The sequence below is a fragment of the Macadamia integrifolia genome, chromosome 10, assembly GCF_013358625.1.
Source record: "Macadamia integrifolia cultivar HAES 741 chromosome 10, SCU_Mint_v3, whole genome shotgun sequence".
NCBI classification, from domain to species: Eukaryota; Viridiplantae; Streptophyta; class Magnoliopsida; order Proteales; family Proteaceae; genus Macadamia; species Macadamia integrifolia.
This window is the reverse complement of record NC_056566.1, coordinates 27229578-27247431: the sequence shown is the minus strand read 5'-3', so window position 1 is coordinate 27247431 and position 17854 is coordinate 27229578. Positions and strand designations below refer to the sequence as shown.

The 17854-nt window shown below is 38.7% G+C and overlaps 3 protein-coding genes across 11 annotated transcripts; 2 read left to right on the top strand and 1 right to left on the bottom strand.

Moving 5' to 3' along the window:
- The first annotated feature begins 555 nt into the window (after positions 1–555).
- LOC122091072 (glucan endo-1,3-beta-glucosidase 1-like) lies at positions 556–2612 on the top strand. The gene is made up of 3 exons (XM_042660892.1): positions 556–857; positions 967–2106; positions 2227–2612. The coding sequence occupies exons 1-3, from the start codon at positions 800–802 to the stop codon at positions 2256–2258; spliced, it is 1230 nt and encodes a 409-aa protein (XP_042516826.1). The 5' UTR covers positions 556–799; the 3' UTR covers positions 2259–2612.
- A 1562-nt stretch (positions 2613–4174) lies between these two features.
- Positions 4175–10318, bottom strand: LOC122091661. 9 transcript variants are annotated; one of them, XR_006143982.1, is made up of 7 exons: positions 9743–9865; positions 9445–9542; positions 9243–9361; positions 8730–8818; positions 8539–8611; positions 8307–8372; positions 5101–5311 (listed from the first exon to the last, which is right to left on the bottom strand). XR_006143982.1 is itself a non-coding variant. In XM_042661704.1 (6 exons), exons 2-6 carry the CDS (start codon positions 8759–8761, stop codon positions 4430–4432), a joined length of 261 nt encoding a protein of 86 aa, XP_042517638.1. In that variant the 5' UTR covers positions 8762–8818; positions 9243–9605; the 3' UTR covers positions 4175–4429. The 9 variants fall into 9 exon arrangements, 1 of the variants encoding a protein (XP_042517638.1); XR_006143981.1 differs by lacking the exon at positions 9743–9865 and adding an exon at positions 9622–9638; XM_042661704.1 differs by lacking the exon at positions 9743–9865 and adding an exon at positions 4175–4439 and having other exon boundaries at positions 5232–5311; positions 9243–9605.
- Positions 10007–17366, top strand: LOC122091660 (vacuolar-sorting receptor 3-like). Its single transcript, XM_042661703.1, has 12 exons — positions 10007–10325; positions 12962–13654; positions 13739–13827; positions 13954–14023; positions 14099–14182; positions 14284–14360; positions 14439–14520; positions 15619–15701; positions 15782–15848; positions 16339–16467; positions 16572–16681; positions 16862–17366. The coding sequence occupies exons 1-12, from the start codon at positions 10007–10009 to the stop codon at positions 16958–16960; spliced, it is 1902 nt and encodes a 633-aa protein (XP_042517637.1). The 3' UTR covers positions 16961–17366.
- The last annotated feature ends 488 nt before the right edge of the window (positions 17367–17854 follow it).

Below are 17854 nucleotides of genomic sequence, written 5' to 3'. Positions count from 1 at the left end.
TTTTGTATTTGAAACGAAACCGATATGACGGAACAAGATTTCATCATTCCATCATTTTATGTTTCTAGTGGTTTTTTTCCCTTTTCGTTCCAAAAAAATAGAGAACACTAAACACTTTATTCTGTTTTTTTATTCCTATAAAACAGAAAAACTACCCAACAGTCTTATTGTTGTGAACTATTATTCTACCTTCAATTCTGACTGATCCGACACGATTTTAAAACCATGTTGCAGATACATATTCTCTATTTCTGGAGTTTAACCTTTTGGGTCATTTTGGTCCCCGTCTGCCTTGGTTTCCCAGAACCCAAAAAACGTGGACTCATCTCATGCCTGACTCACAGTCCAGTTCACCACCCTCAGGCGCAAGGGCTTGTGGGCTTGTGGGGGTGATGGGCTTTGTTTTATCTGGAGAAATACGAGTTGGAGTACAGAAAGGTAATTTCAAACTGGAATCACGAAATCCAGGCGCAGCAAGCCAAGCAAAGAACAAAGCTCGATTCCATGCGAGAGAACAAAGACAAGTCTCTCTCTTTCTATCTCTCACTACTATTGGGTCGTGTGCTTCACACTTTCCATACGCCTTTGTTCCAACTTCCTACACTCTCTTCGATACCCCAAGGGTGAAAATACTAAAACCCGTTTAGAATCCGCCATTTTATAACTTCTCTTTGTGCTAAAACCCAAATCCAGATATTTTTCTCTGCAGTCTGCACTCCATAACCCACCACTTTCTCAAGGTTTGCAGGCCTCAGTAGCCCTTGTTAAAGTTTCTGATCGCTTCCTCTATTCATCAGAGATGTCGCGGACGGTGGTTTTTACCTTTCTTTCCCTTCTTTTTCTGATGGGTTTCAGCGGTAAAGCAGACTCTTCAACTCTTGCTCCCAACTCTCAGTGTGTGTGTGTGTGTTTGTGTGCCTAATGGGTTGCTTTCTTTATAACATCATTTCTTTGTATTTGCTGCAGATGCAGGTCAAGAATCAATGGAAACATTAAACATTGTTGACCCTATTCCCACTCTCCTTCTAACTTTGTCTCACATTAATGTCCCTGTTGCTGTGTCTGTGAGGGAAAGTGAGCTTTATGAGGTTTCTTCTAGTGTTTTGATGGCAGAAAACTGGGTCAGGGTCAATGTTCTTTCCTACTTCCCTTTGACCAAAATCACCACCATTGTGGTGGGAAATGATGTCCTCTGCAGTAGAGATCATGAAGAGAAGTGGGGTTTGGTTCTACCATCTCTGAAGAACATTCACCACTCTCTCATTAGATGGGGTTTGGAGAAAGAAATCAAGGTGTCCGCGTCCTTTTCTGGCGACTGCTTAAATTCACATTCAAACTCGTTTAGAGAGGACATAGCCGCGAAGGTTATAAATCCTCTGTTAGGATTTTTTAAAAACACCAACTCAACTTACTGTGTCTACCAGAATCTAGATTTCTCTCCCTCGTCGTCTGAAGCCATAAACTTGGTCTCTGCTCATTATGAATCCATCAAGAAGCTTGGGTTGCTTGAACCTTTCCAAGTATCTGGGTTCAATGTGGTCCTTTGTACCCAAGAAAAACAGAAACCCAAGAGCAGGAAGCTCTCTTTCATGAGTTCTAATGTTGTAGAACCTTATCCTGCGAGGCCGACCCCATTACCACCAATCCATTCTTCCATCGGTTTGCCTACCCCTGCAAATGTGGCCAAAAGCCCTCTATCCCCATTGGCAGGGGTCACACCTCCACCATCGATGTCCTTATCTTTCCCACCAGATGGGTCTCCAGCGGTTCTCCCCTCGAACCCACCTGATGCTCTCACATTGCCCCCATGTAGTGCTATGGACATGGGAGCACCAGCGCCGACGCCGGAAACCGGGGAGGAGAAGGGGCTTTGGTGTGTGTCAAAGCCTAGTGTTCCTGCAGATACATTACAGGAGGCCATGAACTATGCTTGTGGGGAAGGGGGTGCGGACTGTGACGAGATTAAGCCTCATGGAAGCTGTTATAACCCAGATACGGTTGTTGCCCATGCATCTTATGCTTTCAATAGCTATTGGCAGAAGAACAAGAGAAATGGAGGAACTTGCAGTTTTGGAGGGACAGCCATGATCATTAATGCGAACCCAAGTATGCTTCATCCTTTATTGTTTTTCTTTTCCTCAAGAATATAAATTTGTGTGGTATATGATATAGAAATTTCTGGGTTTGGTGTTTCCATCTTCTTCATGTGTGTATGTTCATTTTCAGGTTTTCTGCAATGTCGGTTCATCCTGAGCTGAGATGGGTCATGGGAGACATGTTTAGAAGAATATTTTTGCAGCAATTCATTGATGGAATGGAAGGTAGGATGGTTGCTTTTCCTTTTCTTCTTTATTCCTTGTAATCTCCTTTTTAGGATTTAGCAACCGTAACGTTTGGAAATTTGCTTCCCACTGTTTGTTAAGAGCTTAAAAAGATGTTCTATTGTTATCCACGAAAAGAGAAGTTGCTAATGTCCCTGCGTATATACATACTCAGGTAGACCTGTAGTCTGTGCTTGGATTGTCTTTGTAGTTTTGTATCAGCTTTGTTTTGAGAAACTCTTTGTAGTTGTGTTTGGAAAATAAAAAATGATAGGGGATTTCTGATGCCAATTGCCAAGAATGGGAAAATTTTTTTAAAAGGAAGCTACTCTGATATATCAGAGCCAGGTTTCGATCCTGGGACCTGTGGGTTATGGGCCCACCACGCTTCCGCTGCACCACTCTGATGTGTTGAATGTATTTATACTTTGTTTAAATATCATCTCATTAAGAGAGCGCTTACCATGGATTTAGTTTTTGGTATTGGTGCGGGTATCAATCTCTGCTGGTACTGATTCAATCTATATTGGAGAGGATCGATATGTATCGATCACTTTTATCCCCTTATTTTTCAGGAAAAAAAAAAAAAATGTCTTCTTATTGTTTTACCCATGAAACAATAGTTTCAACCGATACCAATACGATACAGACACTTGAAACCATCGCCTTTACACTTTTTTGGGGTAATTCATTTAATTATAAATGAGAAATTGGTTCTTGGACTGCTGGGGAGCCACCTTTGTGTCTCTCTCTCTTTCTTACATGAAATGACCTTGTTATCTTCCAATGTGATACTATTTCATTGTTTATTATTGATTTGTTCTCTATGCTCCTTGTTCAAAAAACCCTTTTGTTGTTAATTTATTGTTATTTATTTCCAACCATCCTTCATGGTGTTTATAATACATGGCCATGGTGCCACCAAGGTTTGAAATTTCGTTTCGTTTTTTGTGGGTTTAGAAATACCGAAATATCAAAATTTCAGTGAGATGATTTTTTTTTTCCTTTAATAGTTAAGCGGTCATATTTTGACTTGAAACTTGGTGGGTAACTTATTTCAAGGTTAATAAATATGCTTAAAACATAATAATGCAAAAATATTAGAACATGACATTATTTTAAAATTGCACATTTGTTTGGTAATAACTGTCGAACTATTTTGAAAGTTTTACTAACATGTATTTATATACTATATTAAAAAAAAAAATGGTTTTGAAGAAAGAACTTTATCTTTCCAAGGTTTGAATGTGTAGATCTTCTTGTAGGCGTCCAATGGAAGTCAAAATGTGTGATGATATGACAAATTAGAGGTTGTTGGAGTGTTTTTCCTTCAAAATATGCAAATGAAACCGAAACCACCGAGATAGGTGAAATAGTTGAAATTTCGGTGAGATATCGAAACGATACCAAAATTTCGACTTTGTCTCAATGAAATGTTGTATTTATAAGGCATGGGATGTATTGTTTCAACGAGATACCAAAATTTCACCAAAATTTTGACCAAAATATGGTACACATACTGATTTACTGATTTGTGCCTTATTTAATTTTTGATAAAAAAAAAACACTGAAATATTGCCGAAATTTCGAACTATGGATGCCACATGATAGCCAAAGGGACATGTTCAAATTTGCACGAGGCTGGAAGTATGTAGTTTTGGATATTAATTATTAGATTCCACCCAAATTTGATTTATCTTATGGCAAACTGGAATTCTATCCAACAAGTAGAGAATTCCCGCAAGAAAAGAAAAAAAAAAAGAAGAGAATTCCACATCACCTACCACATGGCAAAAGTTGGTGGATCATGAAGATCATGCACAGATTTTTTTTTTTTTTTGGGGGGGTAGGGGTGGGGAAGACGAAATTTATTACTGAGAACTCGTATTGTCCGAAATGAGTAGTGTCCATGGGCAGCAACACTAGTGTTCACAATTAATGGAAAAAAATAAAAAATAAAAGGCAGCAACATTAGTGTCACATGCATAAAAACCCTTTGGGGAGAAGTAACGAATGGCAATGAAGATTCAACAGTAAAGATATGCAGTGTATATTGGGGCCTCCCAATAGTTGAGTCCTCGCTCACCACAGGAGATTTACGTCCAGTCTCACATGGCACTATGGAAGGTTAGACAGAGGTTAAATGTGTAAAAAAATGCATGCCAAAACTTGAACAAACGAGAGATCTATGCCTACATGGGAGAGTATATGCTAAAATGAATAAAACTTGACTAGAAGACAGGATTTCTATGATTCGACACAATGGTCTACCTCGACGAGGCAATTCACTTTACTATACCAAGGAAAATAATTATTCTCTTCTTTTCTTTCCTACCCCAAAAAAAAAAAAGGAAAAAAATTATACACTTGTCTCTCCCATAACATTGTACGTTGGACCCACCCAACAAGGAAGCTTTATACAGAGATAAAATATAGAGTATTCTTATAAATGACTCCAAACCCAACTCAAGAACACATATTGCAAAAATTTGAGTTCCCAGTATTGTCCAACGAAGAGAATTCCACAAGGAAAGCATCCTTGGATTTACAAGATGATTCCATAACCTCTTATACGGGATCCCAAACTGTCCTTTGCGGTGGATTTCCATTTGGAAAAGAATTTAAATAAATAATAAGAGGGGCACTATTGAGAAATAAGATACTTTTTAATGCTTTAACCAATGTTTGAAACTCTTTTTTGAAGTCTTACAAAACATTTCCATAAACCATGATTTCCTAAAAGAACTGGAGTGTAAAGAGACCACAAGGAGTAGAGATATTTTAAACAGAATAATCTTCTTCCATTTTCATAATCCCTTATAAAAAGGTTTGTATCTCACACAATGATCCCAAAACAATAATTAGGAAATTCATGAAACAAAAATTATGAAAGATTGACACCAGTACTACCTTTGATTGCTTGGCTCACATACCAAATCACCAGATTTTTCCTTCTGATTATTATTTGAAGCATATTCCCCATTTTCATTCTGCAAAAGAATGCATCACCAGATAAACTATCTAATTCACAAAATTTAAACATCCCCATACCCATAAAAAATTTTCAAACGAATAGTACATTTACAGTTCTCTCAATTCAAGTATCTATTACCATGTTAGTTCCACATAAATTAAATAAGACGAATGTTAAAAAAAAAAATTAAGATGATGGCTGTAAGCATATCATTAACACCTTTGAACTTATATTATTCACAAGAGATTGATAATTTCTTTGTTTCTTCTCCAAAGTTTGTTTCTAAGAGTCAAGCCGGGGTTGATGGGTCAGTCCTGTCAACTCATCTCTACTTGCCTTCCTGACAAGAACCAAATCTTTTCATTTGGAAACAAATGGATTAGCTTTCAACAGGTCAAGGAAGTACTTTTCTACTCTCTTCTCAGACCTATCCTTTCTTCACACTGCATTATCATTTGCTCTCAACCTTTTAATACTATCTTAGCACGAGGTGGAATAATGTTCAAAACCTTGCCCCTGAAATTGTCCTTATTCTATTAAGTAATCTAAAAACAATCTGCCAATATCATAATCTCAATTAAAATATCTATCTATCTATCTATCTATCTATCTATCTTTTGCACTTTTGAGTCCCAAAAGAAGATGAGCCAGCCTAGACCTCATCTGAATCTACTCCACTGGTTCTGCTAACATGATTTATGATTGACCTTTTTGATCATCTAACAGTTTCATTCTCTTATTGTGCTGTGACCCAAATTGAAAATACAAGAGTAATTGTGTCATAGTCAATTAATAGATATTTTGAGTTTGGTCGACTTGTAAATTCCATCCTCAAAGTTCAGCATTCATGTAAATGTAGCTTTTGGCCACCAACTAGTTTCTCTAGTGTCATCTAAAAGACCATGCAGTAGGTTGAAACATAAAGAAGCCAGGTCGAGGAAACACAGTTCAGCAATCAAGTCATTCAGAAAACAACAAGGTCAATATGGGTCAACGCAATCACATCACACATTGGTGTAAAGTTATGTGTTTTCCACACCATTATTACTTTTATTTACATGCCCATATCCTTTTATGTTCCAAACCCTAACTTCACTATCTACAAGATTCCTATGTCTCTCATCTCCTTTCAACTCTCAAACCCATGGTGAAACAGGGACAGCAGCCAAATCTCTCTTATTTCCTTCCTCAACTTTCTCAGAACCACACAGCACACCAACATCGCCTTAGCATAATCACCCAGCTCTACAGACTTGCAACCACCACCACCCCAAAAAAAGAAAGGCCTCGACCACCTAAAATCATAAAACAATAGAAACCCAAAACTCCTCTTTTATTTCACTGAGATTCCTCTCTAAATTGGTGAAACAAGACTAAAGAGGTTAAGAACTAGCCTCTAGGTTCTCTATTCAAACACCTTGTGGATTTTTTGATACTTCCTTCCGTCTCCCACATATTTTTTCTTGATCTTGTCTTGCTCATCGAAATGCTTCAAAAGTGTTTCTATACCAAATACAAATGGAGCCTTTAATTGTTTGGTTGATGGCATAAACCAGTAATTCATTGCAGTTACCTGGATTTGATTTTCCCATTCAAAAATTTGTATTGGTCATCTAAACAAACAAACTTCGTTACATGGTAGAGCCAGGATTATTGGGTTTCTTCTCCTTGCCCACTCAAGGCTTGCACTTGTTAAGCACCCATAATTGACATCCTTTGGGGAGGCATGATTGGTTTCCTGAGGAATTGGATTTCATTTTCTCTGATACAAAAACTGATGCTCCAAACTTGGCTTGGGGGATCTATTTCCCACAACCTTGCAGTTTAGTTAGCGCCTTAGCGGTCAAATTTTTGGGATATGTAGTCTAGAATACCTTCTATTCATTTGGAAAGTTTCAACCCAAATAGATTTCAGAATGTGATGATTTAAGAACACCTGAAAAGTTAATATTTTTAGTTTGAAAAGGTTGGATGCTGATAATACAATGCGTAAGTTCCATATATGAAAGCCACAAAACTGAGTCAGGCCATCAATTATGACATTTTGCTGATCCAAAGGAAGCTATCTAACCAATAGTTGAAATGGCCCTACGTGTGGCACAAAAATAGATCCACCCCAGTCCGCTTGGCTACATTGACCACCCACAAGATCTTCCTAAACTCCCATTATAGCAGAGACTTTGATTTATAAACCCACATTAAATAGGAGTCAAAACATAAGGAACTCATTCAAGTGCCTTTTCCAACTTGACAAGCTTCTACAATTCTTAGGACTAGGCTCCACAAGTTACCTCCGAAGTAGAGGCACATAGATTGCCCGACATGTTGGGTTTATGGTCTAATCCCTGTGTATTCTATTGAGTTTTTGAGGTTCATAATTCTTTTGGCCTAGTTGCTTCTTCCCCACATCAATAGAGACCCAAATTAAACAAGTTATAGTTCATTTTAAGGCAGTTAATGTGGCTAAAAGTGTCCAGAGGGACAGAGAACTAGCTGATCAAAAGACATTTAGGGCCCATTTGATAACGTTTCAAGAAACGCGTTTCTGCCGTTTTTTTTGTTTCACTTGTTTTTAGAAATAGAAATTGAAATTTCAACCTATTTATGGTTCAAGAAACGACCTAGAACTTGTTTCGCCGTTTCTGGAAACGACTCGTGGCCATTCTTTCGCTGGTTACTATTGACTTCCAGAAACATGACTTATCAAACACCTTCAATTCCGTTTCTGTTTCTAGAAACGGAAATTTATGTTTCTGCCGTTTCTTGAAACAGAAAAGGCAAGAAACGTCATCAAACGGGCCCTTAGAGAAAAGTAAATAATTAAAAACAATGTAACTGCACATGAATGTGTATACAGCATAGTTGTCAAGGCGTCCAGGTGCCAGTCCTTCAACGCCTTGGATCACCTAGATGCCGTGACAGGTTGCAACAAAAGACAAATACATATAATGGCAATAAAATTCAAAATTCTGTTCAAAGATCTAGTCTATTCTAAAAGAGAAAATAAATACCTCTTTAATTACGCCTTGTGCTGACATAACTTCATAAAACTTGCGCATCAACATCTCCTCCTCTACCTACACAACACACACACAACAACAACTCAGCCTTATCCCAAAAAAAAAAAAAAAAAAAATGAAGAAGAAGAAAGAAACACTACCGATGGGCCCAAACAAATTTTATAACCAACTAGAGTAAACAAGAGCAAAGAAAGATAGTCCAAATGTGATTTCAAAGAATAACCTGAAGCCTATGCAGCTCATGTGACATTGATCTATATGAATCCATAAGGATCTCCCTTTGCTTCTCCAAATGCCTGCACTCAACAAATTTAAATGGGTGCCCAAAAAAAAAAAGATTTTGAATCTAAACAAATTAAGTATTAAGAGTACATATGAAAAAATAAAACTTATGGACAAAGTATAGGGCATTACTTCATCATCTCTGCCGAGTATTTGCTCTCCATTTTCAGTCTTAAATCGCAAAGAGCAAATCCTAGTTGCCAAATTCGATGTGCATAACCCTACAATGGAGGCATTTATGTTAGAGGAAGAATTTTGTTGATAAATAGGAAGGCATAAACTTTGAATTTCAAATCCTAGATGCATTGTAGGCTTAGTAGAGAAATTTGAAAGGGGGGCTGAATTAGCATTGTTGTGGGAGAAGAGAGATTCCACGTTGTTCACTCAATTCTGCGGTTTTATCTCAACTTGTAAGCTAAGAAGCTAATCATAGAAACTTGATACATGTAGGTTCCAAAACCTTCAAACAAATCAAGAATTTCTTCGAACACATGGTAAGCAGTCCACAGATACAGCAATTTTCCATATTTCTTACAAGAATTTCTCACAACAAATCACACCTTTTGGCAATGAAACCAATTTATCCTCTATTTCTCCTAAGTTTAAAACCAAACACGAACAATGGAAGATACCAGCAGGGCTTACCAGAAGAGAATCACTCTAGGGTTGATGAGATGGACACACCACTGCTAATGGAAACGATGGATTTTGAAACAACTTTGTATTTGCCCAGCGACGATCTAGATGCGGATAATCAAGTTTTCCTGTCAAAAGGATAATCAAACACTCAAATCTGTACGAAGAGCAAGAGGAAAGGACTAGGAGAGGGCATTGAAGAAGTTCTAACTTCTTAGAATCGGGCAATTGGCTGAGCTCCGCTCTGCACCGCCCTAATGACTAGGGATTTAGAGTCAAGAGAGGTAAACACGTGTCATTGATGGTACCCTACATGAGACGCGACTGGCGCAAATCAAACAAGAAACCCATCTTTCCGCAACGTTTGCCACACGGGTTAAATACTTACCTGGCCCTTCACCCTCACAGTCACAGAAACCCTTTTTTGATGGGTTGTTGAACTACACAGAAAGACTTGAATGGTCAAGAGAAGCTGCACCTAAATTCAAGAATCAAATTTAAAACCCTACCTGCATCTAGTAATCAATTTTGAAGATTCTATCCTTTCTCTGGTAGGACGTCGGAATGGGTTTCCTCGTTAATGAAACGGGTGAAACGAATACTCCATTTTCCAGCTTTATCGCTTATTAAATACCGATAAATTAGGATCTTTTTTTTTTCTCTTTCTTTTTTTGGTAAATTTCTCCGGTGGAAGATGAGGTAGGTTTGTTGTTTGTTCGAAATTTATCGTCACATCTCCGCTGTCACTGGTGTTGGGCTCAGTGAATTCGAAAATGGAGAAACGGAGATCAGTTGTAGGGTTTAATCTAGGGCTTCTGTTATTGTTGTTCTGGGTTTCTTTTATATCTCGGGTGACGGCAAGGTTCGTGGTGGAGAAGAATAGCTTAACTGTAACATCTCCGGATAGTATTAAAGGTAGTCATGATAGCTCCATCGGAAACTTTGGAATACCTCAATATGGAGGAAGCATGGCTGGGACGGTTGTGTATCCGAAGCAGAACGTGAAGGGTTGTAAGGGTTTCGATGAATTCGATATTTCTTTCAAGGCAAAAGCTGGAGCTCTCCCAATATTTGTTTTGGTCAATCGAGGAGGTATGATATGCTATTCGATTCTGAATTCTGAAAAGAAAAGGGAAAATAGAGAGAGAAACTTGTTAATAACGCTTTCTATCAATGTGATATCGATATATATATATATATATATATATGTTTGGACATGTGTTGGGTACTTGGACCCAATTGCTCCACAGATCATTGGGCTAATGATATTGCACTTTTCTTTAGTATGTAGCTCATTTCATGTATTCCATCCATTCTGATACAGAGGTGCTATGAGAAGGGAAGGGGGGGGGGGCATTGGCATCTTATTTATGCTTGGTTCCAGGAAAACCTGGGTTGATACCACTTGTTCTTTCATGTACCTAGACAACTAATGTAGGATTGTTATATATTGGCAATCAAACAAAACTTCCTCTAAAAGAGCTGCAACTTAAGATAACATGACTAAGCTAGCTCTAATACCAAACTGATTCAAAGCCTATTCAGAAAGAGGTCTCTTTGGTGGTTCTACAAAAAATTGAACCAGAGAAAACTAGGTTGAATCAAATTTTGTGAGTTAAGATATGGGGTTGATTATCTGCAAGTAATAAAAGGTGAGATATTATTTGGCATACTGGAACATACGTCGAAAAATCGGCAAAATCTCTCTGAAATTTCAGAGATTTCGAAGTGGCCAAGTCGAAGTACCATATGAATCAGAGAATCAACATTGTGTCAAAATTTTGGTGTTTCGCTGAAATTTGGACCTTATATTGTATCGTTTGGGCGGTTGTACGGTTCAGCAAGTTACTATATAATTCCCTGTTTCAAATGTGCCTAGTTGAAATTTCGACTAAACTCGAGTTATTTCGCCCCTTTTCTCTCTAGGAAGTAGGGAAATCCACAGTTTGGCCTGATTTTTGCCACCTTGCCTCTACACACTCCTGGAATATGGTACTGGGGGTTGCCATGTCACTCCAACAACATTGTTTGCTGCATATTGGTACTTTGTACTCATGTATCACCACACCGAATTGTTGGGACTTGGGTCTCTATGTGTCTATAAAAAAGGGTGTACCTAGTGCACGAGGCTTCCGCCCTACGAGCTCTCGGGAGGGTCATAATATGCAGCCTTACCTCCGCTTTGCAGAGAGGCTGTTTCGTGACTTGAACCCATGACCACTTGGGCAAAATGGAGCAATTATCCAGTAACTAATTTTATTTTCTTCTTCTTTTTCTTCTTTTTTTATTTATTTTTTTTTAGTAAAAAGTAATTGATTTTTTTATATGGGTCTGTAGAAACGCAACCCTAAAACGATGCAGAAGATAATGGAAAAACAAAACAAACAATGCACACAAATTTTACGAGGTTCGGCAAGGTTGCCTACGTCCCCGGTGAGATGAGATCTTGCTTCACTATCAATGGAGAATAGGGTTACAGCGCTCTTCCTCACACCTCTCCGTATTGCTTGCATTACAGAGAAAGAAACCCTTGCTACAAATATATAGCGAAAAAAAATCCTAATCCGAAAAGTACACAATTGCCCTCAAATAAAAATTCGAGCGGGGGGCTGCGCCCCCCTACACGGGCCTCCTGCCCCCTTGCAACCCCTATGGCCCGCTAACCGGCTAGCGGGACTGCCGTCCTGCTTGTGTAGGTGCTGCACCAGTACTCCCTGGATTAAACTGCGACGGAATACAAGACATCATACACCAACAGGGTCCCTAAATTCAAGTTTTTTCCCAGCTTGTCATTCAGAGTGTTCAGTACTTGATGCTGTGCTGGACAACTCCCGGCTTGTCTCTCATATCAAAGAATGAAAACTTTCTTCTTGTGTTAGTAGCCATGCAATAAGGCTTTTGAAAGAGCTCAAAGATGTAGCTCGCACATCCTAAAGGTAGGTCAGTAAGCTCTAAAGAATAAACCAAGAGCATTTGAGATATGACTTCCACTTAAAAGGGTAGTTTGTGATTCCTATTAGGTAAATTGATGAGATGTAGTCTGACATGAAGATGCAATAACAGATAAAGTGGGTGGAAGACATTTTTTTTAGAGCTCATTTATTGCATGTATTTCCTCTTGATTAGACCTCCTCTCAGTGAAATGGGGGTAAAGCTGCGTGCATTATGACCCTCCCAATACCCTGAAGTGGCAAGAGCCCTGAGCACTGGGTATACCCTTTTAGAACTACTTCAAAGAGTAACAGGATTTGAACCAATTTCTGCTTTTGCTTTTGATTCTTCTCTCCGACTTTGTACAACTTAGTCCATTATTTCCATATGTTATATGAGACAGCTAAGCTGCTTGCCTAGATAAATTATTTAGTTGGAAGTTTATGAAGAGGTGGTTACATGATGAATTAATAAAGCCAAAGGACAGGTATTTAAAACCTGAAATTTGAATCAAGTAGACAGAGCAGCAACTAAATGGCTTGAAGGTGGGATGTTCTCTATGCATGCATGTGCATGAACAAACACACTTGTATGGGTGGATAGAGAAAGTGTGTTTGTACACATGCCATGTGTCTGCCTGTGCATAAATGTGTTGGTAGTTTCTTCTCAATTTTACCCATTTTTGTTAATATTTATGTTCTTCAACTGCTTTTTGTTACTTATACTATCAGGTGATGAATCTTGTCCTTAATGAAGATGCATTTTAATGGACTGGAACACTTTACATTCCTGTACAGATTGCTTTTTTTCCTTAAAGGTTTGGAATGCACAGAAAGCTGGGGCCTCTGCAGTGCTTGTAGCGGATGACATTGAAGAACCACTGATAACGATGGATTCACCCCAAGAGGGGAGTGCATCTGCAAAGTATATTGAGAACATAACAATTCCATCTGCCCTTATTGATAAAGACTTTGGTGAAAAGTTGAGGAAGGCAATCAGGGCCGGGGATATGGTCAATGTGAACCTCGACTGGAGAGAAGCTGTTCCACATCCAGATGACCGTGTGGAGTATGAGTTGTGGACCAATAGCAATGATGAATGTGGGATCAAGTGTGATATGCTGATGGAGTTTTTGAAGGATTTCAGGGGTGCAGCACAAATTCTTGAAAAAGGTGGTTATGCGCAGTTCACACCCCATTATATAACCTGGTACTGTCCTCGAACATTCACAGTAAGCAAACAATGCCAATCCCAGTGCATAAATCATGGAAGATATTGTGCGCCGGACCCTGAACAGGATTTCAGTCGAGGTTATGAAGGGAAAGATGTTGTTATTGAAAATCTGAGACAATTATGTGTTTTTAGAGTGGCAAATGAGAGCAAAAAGCCCTGGGTCTGGTGGGATTATGTAACAGATTTTCAAATAAGATGTCCAATGAAGGAGAAGAAGTACAACAAGGACTGTGCTGATGCTGTAATCAAATCTCTAGGTAGATTCATTGTTGCTAACCTGGATTCTAAGAATAGTTCATCGTTGACAAAACAATTTTAACATAAACTTTGCATTTGTGCAGGTCTTGATGGTAAAATGATTGAGAAGTGTATGGGGGACCCAAATGCAGACGCTAAAAATCCTGTTTTAGAAGAAGAGCAGAAAGCCCAAGTAGGTGGTTCCTTCTTCATTTTAAATGCTTCCCTCCCATATTCAGTGAATTTGGTTGCTTATTATATAGAACATCCTTTGGAACTGTTATTTGAACTATAATATGATAAGAACACTTTCCTATAGGTTGGGAAAGGATCAAGAGGTGATGTAACCATACTACCTACCCTCGTCGTTAACAATCGACAGTATCGAGGTCAGTCTTCGAAGTTTTCATTTCTTGCTGTAATAACTTCTAGGACGTAGCTGATTCTATAATATGTTTACACAGGGAAATTACAGAAAGGTGCTGTTTTGAAGGCTATTTGTTCTGGTTTTGAGGAAACTACTGATCCAGCTGTGTGTTTGAGTGCTGGTGAGCCTAATTAATAACGTCAGAGAAAAGTTTAGAATATATAATCTCCCTCAGGTCATTTGCTTACTTGTGACCTTTTTTTTTAATGGATCTGCTTGCAGATATAGAGACTAATGAGTGTTTAGATAATAATGGTGGTTGCTGGCAAGATAAAACACTAAATGCAACTGCCTGCAAGGTATTAATCTCAGCCATGTAGATATAATATGTGCCCAGCTGTTTCTGTCCCTGTTAAATAGTTTCATTGTTTTCATAGGATACATTCCGTGGAAGAGTATGTGAGTGTCCCCTGGTTGATGGTGTTCAGTTCAAGGGAGATGGTTACAGTACTTGCAAAGGTAAATCTGAATAACTCCCTCTTGTGCATGAATTTTTAGCTTGCCTTTCAATGATCTCTTAGAATGTGCCTATATAGTGTTAGCAACAATCACCCCCCCCCCACCAACAACAAAGAATTGGAGGATTTATTTTACTGTTCTACTGACTTATGCGACATGGTATTTTTATCTGTTTCTTCCACTTATTGGCCATCTTTTCTTACATAGACATCATTCTGACAGGTTTTTTTGTTTAAACAAATAATGTCCAGTTTGCTGGGGGGAAAAGAATTTGGTAGGGTTATTTCTAAATTAAGAGATGCAGGAGATTTTATAAAACCGGAAAACCAGATATGCATATCTTATTTTAGGGAAAATTGAATTATAACCATAGATGGTTACAATTAGATGGTAAACATGGCCTAATTCTGCCACTGGGAAGAATGCTGTGGCAAATACTACCATTGGATATCTAGGGAATTGCCTAGTTTGGCCACATGTCAAAACCTCAAATTCAATTATTTACATTTCCATATAATGCCGCACACTCCCATGTATATCCATGCACCCTACTGTAGTCCTGTGCACCTTCTTGTAGTCCTGAATTGCTTCCATGTTGCAGACTCCAATCAGGCTGAAACATGACATGTGAATAGGGACAGGATCTTTATGTCCACATTTTTAGCCCCATCTGAGCCGCCACACGGCAGAGTCAGGGCCATGGTTACAGTCCAATTGTATACAACATGGTTATGCATAGCACAAGACATTATATTATACTCCTTACGTTATGTACTGTTTCTTGAGGTAGCTGACAATAAGAAATTGTTCTGTTTTTTGGTTAAACCAATGTAAAACTAAACCAGTTCTTTCAGAATTATTAAATTTGAAGACAGAATAATTTTTCTCCATGAATCTCAGCAGGACTCTGTTTAATAATAGCAAAAGCTCTACATGTATAATATGTGGATGTCAGGGGCTTTTTTTCTTTTGCAATTTATTTTGGTTGAACTTCTAGTGCATATAATATGTTTCCTTTTTAGCATCTTGTGACCATGTATTATGTTCTTATATTCCCTCCCACCGACCCTCTATTCTTTCCCCTTGTCTACCTTGCAGCAATTGGACCTGGACGGTGCAAGATAAATAATGGGGGTTGTTGGCAGCAAACTCAAGATGGTCACACATTCTCTGCTTGTGTGGTTGGTGATTCTTCGATTGTTGCTGCTTAACTTCTTGAACTTTGATGAATATTTTAATTGTTTCCCTCTTTCATTATCAGGATACCGAGGGCAGTAAATGCCTGTGTCCTCCTGGATTTAGTGGAGATGGTGTCAAAAGTTGTGAAGGTAAGAAATTCTCGCTAACCAGCATCTTCTTTTATAGATTATTGACTAAGGAATGAGAGATGGAGAGTGAAAAAGAAATGGTGGGGTGATTTTTTACATCAGAAGGAGATATGATACCCATGCTGGTGGTGTTGCCTACCAATGGCATGGTAATACATGTGCTGCACATGCACCAACCCGGATCCTGGAATCCATTGGTGCCCCACAAAGGCAATCTCCTCTGCCAGATTTAACCTGCCTGAATACATATTGTAGATGCATTGAGAAAATGTGTATGGGAAGTATTGCTATGATTGTCCAATAGTGCTTCTCTAGGCCCTGAGAACTCCTTGGCAGTGCATGTGTGCTGTGTTTTTATTTGTAGCTTTTGTGTATAATTATTATGGTCTAAGATTTGTCAACATAACTGCTTCATTTCCAGCAAGAACTATAATTTTAATGTTCACCTTCAATTGCTCTATTCTCCTGTTACTTTCCGTACCATTGATAGATATTGACGAGTGCAAAGAGAAAAAGGCTTGCCAATGCCCTGAATGCAGTTGTAACAATACGTGGGGTAGCTACAAGTGCAGTTGTAGTGGAGACCTCTTGTACATCAGGGAACATGACACTTGCATAAGTGAGTTTTGTTGATCTGAAATTTTGTCATTTGATGGACATGAGTAGATACTTTTATTACTTATATGGTGCTTTGCTCGATTTTTTTGACATGATCATCTTCAGGTAAGCGGGCAACGGAAGCAAAAGGTACGTGGGCTGCTTTTTGGGCCATTTCTATAGGCTTGGTCATGGCTGCTGGTGGAGCTTATCTTGTTTACAAATATAGATTGAGAGTAAGTTCTGTTCACTATGTTCACAAATATGTAAACCTTCATCATTGGTTCTTAGAGAAACTTATTCAAAAGGCTATAATCTTTTGATGCTAGAAATGAATAAGTTTATGGTAACAAGTATGTTGAGCTTAGTCTTGTCTTTTGTGGTTGCTAATGTCCTCTTATCTTTGTTTCTTTCAGTCGTACATGGACTCAGAGATTAGAGCTATAATGGCACAGTACATGCCACTGGACAACCAAAGTGAAATCCCAAATCATGTCAGTGAGGATCGTGCCTGAACATGTGATCCATTGCTGTCGAACTTCCATATATCCCCAAGCAAAGCAGAGATGTGGTTTGCCTTGCTTACCTTCACAAGAAGTACCTCCAGAAGGTGGGCTTCCAAATTTTGTAAATTTATGGACTGGTAAGAGGTTTAAGCAAGAGCTTGGACCTTGAGCTGGAAGATGACATAAAAAATTAAACTAGGGTGGATTGATGGAGAGACTTGAAGATGGACTGCAATTCTAGGAAGCACCATTACTATTTATGACCGAGGATGTTTTTATTATCTGGTTCTAAGAGCAATTTGTGTAATTCATGTAAAGCTTTAATTGGGCTGATGAGACATGATTCTCTCACCACGGCCCATACCAGTGTAATTTCATTATTTATAATTAGTAAATTTTTGGTGTTTGGGAGTTATTAGTAAAACCAATGTAGAAAATGTCTGCTTTTACCAAGATTGTATGATCAGGGCAACCAAAGTGTCACACATCTGCTGGTGGCTCTAACATACAGAGACTTGTCTTGATGGTGGCCTCTGCAGTAAAGAATTCTCTCTGGTACGGTGTGCTTGGCTAGCCCATAAGTATTTTCTTTCCCTTCCCTTCATCCCATCTCAGAGAAGAAAAGAAAAAAGATGGGAGGAAAGAGATTAGGGGAGTGGAGGGAGGAAAGACCTTATTACTCTCTTTGAACTCGATGGACCTACAAATATATGGATTGTGACTCTCCCACCAGCTGGTTCCAAACCTCAATGTGAATCTCCCCCCTCCCGGACTTTTGCCAGTCCCTGAAGATATTGATGAGTACCCTTTTGACTCCCAGTTATCAAAGCCAGAAAATAGTGTTGGCTCGAAGGTTTGAGAACTCTATTGGGAATGGATCGGTGAAGGCTGAATTAAGATCGA

Bases quoted from the DNA above. Each gene is read 5' to 3' on its own strand.
- LOC122091660 (XM_042661703.1), top strand. From the start codon at position 10,007: ATGGAGAAACGGAGATCAGTTGTAGGGTTTAATCTAGGGCTTCTGTTA. The intron at 14,024-14,098 runs GTCAGTCTTCGA...ATGTTTACACAG, and splicing joins TAACAATCGACAGTATCGAG to GGAAATTACAGAAAGGTGCT. The intron at 15,849-16,338 runs GTAAGAAATTCT...TACCATTGATAG, and splicing joins TGGTGTCAAAAGTTGTGAAG to ATATTGACGAGTGCAAAGAG.
- LOC122091072 (XM_042660892.1), top strand. From the start codon at position 800: ATGTCGCGGACGGTGGTTTTTACCTTTCTTTCCCTTCTTTTTCTGATG. The intron at 858-966 runs GTAAAGCAGACT...TATTTGCTGCAG, and splicing joins TTTTCTGATGGGTTTCAGCG to ATGCAGGTCAAGAATCAATG. The intron at 2,107-2,226 runs GTATGCTTCATC...GTTCATTTTCAG, and splicing joins GATCATTAATGCGAACCCAA to GTTTTCTGCAATGTCGGTTC.
- LOC122091661 (XM_042661704.1), bottom strand. From the start codon at position 8,761: ATGGAGAGCAAATACTCGGCAGAGATGATGAA. The intron at 8,612-8,729 runs GTAATGCCCTAT...TGTTGAGTGCAG, and splicing joins TACTCGGCAGAGATGATGAA to GCATTTGGAGAAGCAAAGGG. The intron at 8,373-8,538 runs GTTATTCTTTGA...TGTGTTGTGTAG, and splicing joins ATGAGCTGCATAGGCTTCAG to GTAGAGGAGGAGATGTTGAT.